This window comes from Magnolia sinica, chromosome 1 (assembly GCF_029962835.1).
Source record: "Magnolia sinica isolate HGM2019 chromosome 1, MsV1, whole genome shotgun sequence".
NCBI lineage: Eukaryota > Viridiplantae > Streptophyta > Magnoliopsida > Magnoliales > Magnoliaceae > Magnolia > Magnolia sinica.
Window position 1 is genome coordinate 131,691,758 of NC_080573.1, and position 10,007 is coordinate 131,701,764.

The following is a 10,007-nucleotide window of genomic DNA, read 5'->3' on the forward strand; positions in this document are numbered from 1 at the left end:
GGAGGTGCTTCCAATTATCCCTATAAAATGTGAAAAAGTTGATAGTCCAAAAGGTCACTTTATCATCTTTCGGCAGTTGGAAATCCATTTAGGGCTTGTTTGGAATGCGGGATTTGGTGGTTTTGAATTGTATTAGATGGAATTAACACCATTATTATACAATAATTAATGTTTGGAATACTTATGTTATTTTGGCTATTCAATCCCACATTCGGGATTGAATTGTCCTTTGAGAAAAACACCGTTTTACATGAAAACATTGTTTGGTGGACATTGGAATTGTAATCAACAAATTAGATTTCACAACTTATGCTAGCCACCTATATTGCATATGAATGGGCATCAAGATAAAACACATGCATCAACCTGGGGCCCACAAATGTTTTGGATTTCAAATTTTATTAGAAATCCCATTGTATCTCTTGTTGGGATTGAAAGGTCAAATACTTAAATTAATCCAATCCGTCCCGTAAAATTCCAAACACTGATGGAACTTACATCAGACCAAATGCAATTTCAAACCACCTAATCCCACCTTCCTAACAAGCCCTTATCAACTTTTTTGGGCAATTAGAATGGAATATTTATTTATTTATTGCACAAACAATGTCTTGTGAGATTATGTGAATATCGTTTTTATTTCTTGAGAGGTATTGCTGAAAAACAAACACACCCAATGTTTTAGACCTTATTACTTTGTTGGAGGTCACCCTAGATATGTAGACTAATCACAAGCTGATGAATGATGATTGCTTGTATGTATGAATGTGTGCATGTACGGATCACAGCATGCCATGGCTTATGTGAATAAGGGGAAGTACTACGGAGCAAAGGCTTCTATAAACGTGTGGAACCCTAAAGTCATGAACCCTTATGAATTCAGCTTAGCTCAAATTTGGGTTACTTCCAATGCAAATGGTGATTTCAATACAGTCGAAGCTGGATGGATGGTACGTCCACACCTTCCTTCATCAACACGCCCTTTTCAATGAGAACAAAGCATTACTATGTACACGTTTTTGGCATTGTCTCATGAGATTTTGCATTGTAGAATTCGGATCTAACAAATTTCCCATGTCGAATGTTGCGACGTGGGCCAACTGGACTAGGTTTAGATGGCCCCCAACTCAAAATCCATCTACTCATCGGATGCCTACAAATGCACGGTTTAAACGATTTCAGCCGGTCCATATTCAACAGGAAAAAATTCATCAATTAGATAGTTAGGATTGCATTTTAAATTAAGATGCCATCATTTGCTCATTTTAACTTTGGTGACTCTGCAGGTCAGTCCGGTCACATTTGGTGACTATCGCACACGATTATTCATTTATTGGACGGTAATCTCAACTTACACTATCATTGATAAAGATTATATAACTGATTTAAGGAATTTCAAAGAAGCATTAAACATGATAATGCCCTAAGTAGACCATGGGACTGGTTTGTTGACTATTTTACTAATTTTTCCATGTGTGATGAGAACATGGATTCAGGCAGATAACTACCAAAGTACAGGCTGCTACAATCTCAGGTGTGCTGGTTTTGTGCAAACAAGTAATGAGATAGCTCTTGGCACCGTTGTAATACCCATTTCCATCTATGGTGGGAAGCAATTCTCCCTATCCATTCACATATACAAGGTAAGACAAAATAGTAATTATTTTAGTTTGGAGGAAAACTAAAACATGGATATAGAAAAGTATCATGGAATGTTTGGGAAATGGAAAATCATGGATTTGAGGAATCCACGAGCAAGAACTGGTTTTGCATTAAATCACGATTTTACGCTAAGTGGATTGTGGAAAAAAGATTTTAAGAAAAAACAAAAGAGCGAGGAATCCTCATATTCATTTTCCACTGCATTTTTTATGTTTCGAAAATCATGATTACATTTTTTTCAGCATTTCTTTGGAAGAGAAATTATATATGATTATACATTTCACAAAATCATTGTTTTTCACTATTAGAATTGCAATTGACTGTGCAGAGTTGTAAGTTTCATTTCCACTGCATTTATTGTGGTTTGAAAATCATGATCACATTTTATTTTTTTTATGGTGTTACCTTGTAATCGTCTTATAGAAAAGCAATTGATTGCATATATAAATCACCTATAGAATTGTGTAGAATGTGAAGATTTTTAGTAGAGATCATAGCAATTTATACAAGGATTACTTGAAAAGGAAGGAGTTGATAGAGACAAAGAATGGCATTTGATTACCTATATAAATCACTGCTCATACATATAAAAATTCTAATTATTTTAATACAATTTTTTATCACTTGAGGATCTTGTAGTTTTGTACACAGCAATTATTTGATGAATTCATCAGCTGTCCTTTTCTCATAGTAAATTTACAATGCTAGGCCGAAAACACCATCATGTTTTTGTCCAGCCAGCATTTGTATCCATGGGATCCACTTTCTAGTGATCTAGTCTGCTCATCTGGTGGACCCTAGCAAAGAGAAGCAATGCTGTAGAAGGGTCCCTATCAAGCAGCCCCAGCCATCTGCATTGTCCTGCAAATGGATGGTTAAACATGAAATACAGCCGACAGTTTCATGTGACTTTCATTTCAGATCAGATGTTGGGATTACTGTGTTGTATTTTGTTTCAAAAAAAAATAAAATTAATATTTTGGTTTCTCTTCAAAATTTAAAATTTATGTTGCCTTTCTGTTGTGGGTTTAGTCTCACAATATATTTGTACCAACATCTTTTAATATTTATAAGATAACTTTTTTGCCTATGAGTTTGAGATCCTTTTAAAAATCAATAGATTTATTTCTTCTTTCCTTTGAAATTTTTTTATTCTTATTGTTTTAAGAGTTTTTTATTGAGTTTATCATTGAGTCAACTCAGCGCTTTCGGATTAAATTGCAAGTGGTTCGAGCCTGCATACAGTGAATGCACCGCAGGGGCTGGGTCATAATCATTGTATTCTATAGGCCGATTAATCAGAAAACCTGCACTTGGGACACTGTACAAGGAAGTAACTTTGATTTCAAACTGAATAACTCGTATCATGCCTTGATTCAATTCTATAAGTTTTCTATCTTATTTTCTTTATTTTTCTTTCTGATTTTCTACTTCATACTCTATTTGATTCCAACCAGATATTCCAACAACCTAATGGATATAAGTTTCCATCCATCATTCATCTATTTCACTCCCACCAGGTGGATAACATTGATCACTGAGAGGCAGTCCCCACCACCTCTACAAAATGCTGGCCCAAGAGAAAACACCATTAATACAGGCCGACCATCATGTAACCTATTTTAAGAACAAAATATATGATTTCTTATTTTATTTTTTTAAAATGTTGCAGGACAAGATCACTGGGAATTGGTGGCTACAAATAAACAACAAGGTGTTGGGATATTGGCCTGGCACCTTATTCAAAGGTCTAGCAGACAGTTCCAATTTGATTGAATGGGGTGGTGAGATTATGAATTCAAGAGAAGAGGGCCAGCACACCAAGACCCAGATGGGCAGTGGCCATTTCCCAAATGAGGAGTGGTCAAAATCAAGCTTTATAAAAAACATTCAGGTTGTGGATGCATCCTACAGCCTCAGAGACCCAGATTCCCTTACCCCATATGCAGAGTACCCAACCTGCTATGATATAAAGGTAGTTCCAAACAAGAAGAGTGATTATGGTTATTATTTATATTTTGGAGGCCCTGGTCAATCTCCAACTTGCCCTTAAGCAAGAAAGAAAAACATATTGATGATTGGTAAAAAATCATAAATAAAGATCAGTTATGTATGACAAGGTCAATTAGAACTTATAGATTCCTATCTTCGGAAATACTAATTGATGATAAATCTTCTTACTTGGGGTTAAAGACAGTTAGTTAGATAGGAGAGGTGATTAGCTGTTTCCTGGCTAACAGCTTAGTGGGTGTTACGCTTAGCTTGTGGAGCCCACCTTGATGAATTTGTTTCATATCCAAACTGTCCATCTGTTTTTTATCCTGAAAATTAAGAAGATCTAAGTCTATGGTAGACCACACCATTGGAAAAAGAGGTGAATGACAATTAAATGCTTTTTGTAGGCCATAAAAGTTTTGGGTCAAGCTAATCTTTGTTTTTTCCCTTCATCAAGTTTTTCTTGATCTTATCAACGGGTTGGATGGAAAATAAGTATTACAAATCTACTTATAGTGGGCCTTAGGAAGTTTTGAATCGTGAGCATTTAATCATCATGGTTTCTTGTGGTGTGGTCCAGCTGAGATTTGGATATCTCTTAAAACTCTTGCGGACCACACCACATAAAGAAAAGGGAATAATGATTCCCACCGTTGAAACCTTCCTAGGGCACACCATGATGTTTATTTGTCATCCAACCTGTTCATGAGATCCGGAAGACCTGAATGAATGGAAAATAAATAAATATCAGATGGATCCAAGCTTTAGCCCCAAAGAAGTTTTCAATAGTAAAAGTTCAATCCCCACTTCTTTATGTGGTGTGGTCCACTTTAGCTTCAGATTTACCTTATTTTTTAGGTCATGCCCTAAAATGATCTCATAAAATGGATGGACAGTGCGGATATAACACATACATCATGGTGGGCCCACAGAACTTGTCTCTTATTCAAGATCCCTACAACTATACCGAACTCAAAACTACAACAACACCATGATAATCATGGCCATGCTACTACAGATGATTCAAGGTTCAAGGAATGGGCATGTTTGGAATAACGTATGGAATTTGTCCTGGCAATTAACATTTTGTGGAGGCAGAGCTGTTTCACACATCCCACAAAATGTATGTATGGTACGGTAGGATGCACTAAACAAACCGCCTGTCCGCACACCAAAATGAAATTCCATGATATCGTATACGACATGCTGTTATCCCATTCTCATTCAAAACAGAGGATGTGAACTACCGTCACTGTTTGGTGGACATTCCAAACTTAAACTAACGGGTGAATCCACAATTTCTTAGATAAAAGGAGAAGATGGGTCTGAATAATCTATACAAAATGTGTATACGGCCATGAAAAAGAAGTTTGCTTGTTCAGTCTCTCTTAACACTGCAACCAAGAGAGAGACTCCGTTTCATGGGTTCTCAGTTAATGTTATGGGGAGGTCACTGTTGAGTCCAGTCCCTTGCTCATAAGGTCACGTTAGACCAAAGATGGTCCCAAGAAATTTTCAACGGTGGGTGTTTGATACATACTATCTGGTCTACTTAAGCCTTTAATTTACCTTAACTTTGGACTTATACCCTGAAATGATATGGAAAAATGGATGGACAGTATCTTTCATTCATGGAAATTGACTTCCATTGTCTATTTGCTTAAATCAAATAGACTATTAAAAACTGAAAATTGAAAAGAAAATAAAAGTATCAAGGTAAAAGACTTGTATAGTTGAATCAAGGTGTGACATAAGTCACTCGGCCTGAAATTGAATTTCCTCATCTTTGACATTATCCGGAGTGTAAAAGGTATTCAAAGCAACCAACCTCCATGATACAATAACTATGACCCGGTCCTAGCAATGCACTCACGGTATGCGGGTTCAAACCACTTATAGTTTAATCATAAAATACTTATTTAACTTAACGACGAATTCAGCCACCAAAAACTCATAAAACAAAAGAAGAACAGAGAGTTTTCATAAGAGAGTATAAATACTTTTTATGTGTTTTTTTTTTTAATTTATAGAATATAAGTTTTTATATAGACTTCAAAGTGATACATCAAGCACCTTTTCAAAAGGGTTTGATATGTTGGATTTAGATGCAAGTGTGAATAAAATGTCGTACAAAATAAAGTCCAACGAATACTCATACACACGCATCTACAGCCACAACCCGGCCTGGCTCGACTCATCATGCACATGTCTTTGGGCTTGGCACGCGGCACATGTGAGGTCAATGACATTAATTAGAACTATTAGCATATCTCCATAAGCCCGAATTCACATGCCTCTTAAATGAACTCAAGCCCTAAGGCAAAAAATATATTTCATATACGAAAAAATTTTCTTAGAGAAATTTGACTTGGAAGTAAACCCGCAACACAAAATCACCGATAATTTGTAATTTAAAAGAAAATCAAAATATTTAAAATTCTTCATTTTTCTTTATATATATTTTGAAACAAAATACAATACCATCCACTTCCACTTCTACGCAATATTCCTCATCATTCACGTCAATTCCCATTAACTGTGAGGCTTTTATCAATACATCCCATCTAAGTAATTTAAAGGGCTCACATCACTACACATGAACCACGATCTAACTGTTCATTTGTTTTATTTTATTTATATTGCACACCAAATGAGCCCTTAGTTTTAATATCCGTCCCATGCGACCCGCAGGCCCACTTTACCCATCTGTCATCCTTCCCGTTTCTCTTATTATTTTTCATTTTTCAAAGAAAAAAATAAACCAAACACGTGTCAGTTTCATGACATGAGACGTGTTGAAAAGTCCGGGATCGACATGCTGGTGCTCCGAGGGCTGACATGAATTTTATCAACACCGTCCATCCATTTTTTTCATATCGTTTTAGATTATGAGCCAAACAAATGAGGCAGATCCAAGGATCCAGTGGACCACACCAAAGGAAGCAATGGAGGACCGTGATGTTTATTTGTGTTCATAAGGTCATACAGACCTGGATAAAGAGAAAACACAAATATCAGCTTGATGAAAACTTCTGTCCCTGATAAGTTTTTCAACAGCGAGAATTTAATCCCCACTTTGTGGTCCACATCCGCCTTATATCTGCCTAATTTTTAAGACGATGACCTAAAATGACATGAAAATAACAGAAAAAAAGATGAACAACGTGGATAAAATCCCTACATCAGGGTGGCCCATCAGAGCCCCTGCGTCAGTCGAAAAGCTGCCACGTGGGATTACTATTTAACAGGCATATTTTATTTCGGACGCGGATTGCGTACTGACAGCAACAGGTCGCTACTGACAGTGCTCTGTGGCCCTAACGTTATGTGTGTCCTATCCACGCCATCCATCCATCCATTTTTAAAAAATTATTTTATATCATATGGCTAAAAATAAAGCAGATCCAACTCTCATATGTATCACACCAAAGGAAAGGGTAGTGATTGATCAGTCACCATTAAAAATTTGCTAGGGCAATAAAAGTTTTGGATTAAGCTGATATTTGTATTTTTCTCTTAATCCAGTTGTGCGTGACCTAATCAACAGGCTGGATGACAAACAAACATTACAGTGAGCACTAAAAAAATAAATAATGATGCGCATTCAATCGCGACTGTTTTCCTATAGTGTGGTCTACTCAATATTTGGATCTCCCTCATTTCTGAGCTCATGCTCTATAATATTCTGGAAAAATATATGGACGGCTTGGATTTTATACAAAGGAGGAGCTGGGAGAGAACGTCTATCATTTTCCTGACAGCTGTTTTGGTTGGATTTCAGGCCCGATTTTATGTACATGTGGTGATGTATTTTCTCTTTCTTTTTTAACGTGTTTGGCTGACCACAGTTTTATTATATATGTTGGTATGATTGCAGGAGACTGGAATTTTCAATGGCTAGAGAGATTGCTTACAATGGGATTGAAGTGGGGCTACGTTGCTTTCTTCTCTTTTTAATGATTATTCATGCAAGGAATCATGGTTTTGCGGAGGGAACGTTTTCGTCCATCGCAGACATGAAATTGGACAGATATCTAGAACGTGTCAACAAGCCTCCAGTCAAGACCATCAAGGTTGTCGTCGTCATCATCTAGTGGCATTCCCACACGCAACCATACACGTGCCAGCATTAGATTCATGTGGGGCCCACTTGTATTGTTCCACACTTAACATTCTGGCCGTCCTCGTTTTTCGTAGACGCGTGGCCCAACATGATGAGTGGACCATGCGAGATTTTTGTACCAAGGCCGCTTAGATGGTGGCCCACCTGATGAACGGCTGCTTTAGCATGTGTCCACAGAGTAGGATTCAAATCCTGCCTAGGGATGCAGCCTCAAAAGTCATGATCTTACGGACGCTAGTAATTACTAATTATATTTCCGTACCGAAAAGTGACCGTAGAAATCTTCTTGGGTCCACCCATGATTTAATGTAATTCGGTTTTTCTTATATAATTAATTTTTCATGGGTTGAGTATTTTGGGCATGTAAAAGTTCTAAAAAACTAGGTTTTTTTTTTTTAGTAGTATAGCATAGTATGGATTCTTTATACCAATGGATTCCGTATAAGCTAACCGCTTACGGGAACTGAAAATCACCACCGCCCGTTCCTAATCCTGAACGGTCAGATTACAGGTTTTGGGGGCCCCACACCTAATCGAGCATAAACAATTGATAGTCCTACGCTCGATGATACAGCAGAGCCAAAAAGAAATTGCGTAGCCATGTCTCCACGCTAGCGATCTGGTTCACTCATATATTGGCATCAACGTGGATGGGGCCCAACATATGGGTGGACCTGATTTACACATTGCCTGGCCAGGACTACTACTCAATGGCAAAGCTCACTTCTTATACCAGATATTTAAAATTTAACTAATATGCCAAAAGCCACATGACTGATGGAATGCAGTCAGCTGGGTCCTTTAACGGATGTGATCAAAATAGTAGGTCCCACTAGTATGCCATGAAAATATGCTATATTACAAAAGTTAGTTGTACTAATGCCTGTATTGGTGGTGGTGTTTTACTAGCATTTGATATTGAAAGGATTTTGGTGGTGGTTGTAGAGTGGAGATGGGGACGTTATTGATTGTGTGGATATCTACAAACAGCCAGCTTTTGATTATCCTTCTCTTGCTAATCACACTATACAGGTTCTCATTTTTACTCTTCTTTTCATAACTTGGACTGAGTTACACTCTGTGGGAATGGTTAATCTACACCTACCCAGGTGTTGATTTGCTTACATCCCATTTTACATTTTGATTATTGAGATACTCCCACAATGGAAATGGGAGTTATGCAAATCCACAAGGGAATCATCATCACAAGAATGTTTGTTGAGAAATGGCAAATGAAGGCATCAGCTATGCATATATTCGGTAATACGTTGGCAATTTGTAAGAATATTTAATGGTGAATAATCACATATATTCGAGTATACATGCCAGCTGCTTGTGGCCCACCCATGCGTGAAGTTGGTGTTCCTCTTCATGCTCACCGTACATCCCAAGAACCATATTGATCCAAAAACTCAGTTGGATCAAGACACCAAGGGAAGCAATGTACAATCACACTTCCAAGTGGCCCACCTTATGACTGAGTTAGATGACATACATATCGCAATGTGGAGCCCACACTCCATCTTGAAGTTCCTATGGTGGCCATCACCCTCCCTATTGTGCCGCCTCATTGTTCCCTTTGGTGTAGCCTTCCTGAGTTATGGATTGATCTAGATTTTGGGTTGGATGGTATTCACACATCACAATGGACCCCACACAACTCAAATGTATGGATACGTTCCAATGGTGTGATCTGTTAAGAACCTAACCAATATGCCGAAAGCCACAGGACAGATGAAACGGGTTAAGCTAGGCTCTTTAAATCATTGGCATCATAATAATTTACCATAATCCATAGCTGACATCCGCAGCAGCCTACCCTGTGGCAGCACTCACTATGGCCTCTTTTTCAAGTAGCCTTTTCTAAGGTGTAGTGACTTCGCTTTGGTTATGGGAGCTGCTCTTACCACTTGGTGGGTGCACTCTAGCTGTACTAGGTAGCCCTTTTCACACCCGGGCAGCTAATTTCATTATAGTAACTCAAAACATAAGATATGGTGTTAGCTCTAATACAAATTGTTAAAAACCTAACCAATACACCAAAAAGCCCTGTGATGTATGGAATGAATCAAGGCTCTTGGGATCGTAACCGTATCATTCCCCCATGTTAAATAATATACACTTCATATTCTATAGAAAAGATTGAATGATGAAACTTGCACATTTATAATATGAAGAGAAAAATATAGATAAACACAATCGTTGCATTTTCATTATTTATTTCATG

At 37.6% G+C, this 10,007-nt stretch overlaps 1 protein-coding gene across 1 annotated transcript; it reads left to right on the top strand.

Annotated features, from left to right (window-relative positions):
- The first annotated feature begins 773 nt into the window (after positions 1-773).
- On the top strand, positions 774-3,715 carry LOC131249517 (protein neprosin-like). Its single transcript, XM_058250326.1, has 4 exons — positions 774-950; positions 1,287-1,340; positions 1,497-1,643; positions 3,335-3,715. The coding sequence occupies exons 1-4, from the start codon at positions 774-776 to the stop codon at positions 3,713-3,715; spliced, it is 759 nt and encodes a 252-aa protein (XP_058106309.1).
- Positions 3,716-10,007: the final 6,292 nt, after the last annotated feature.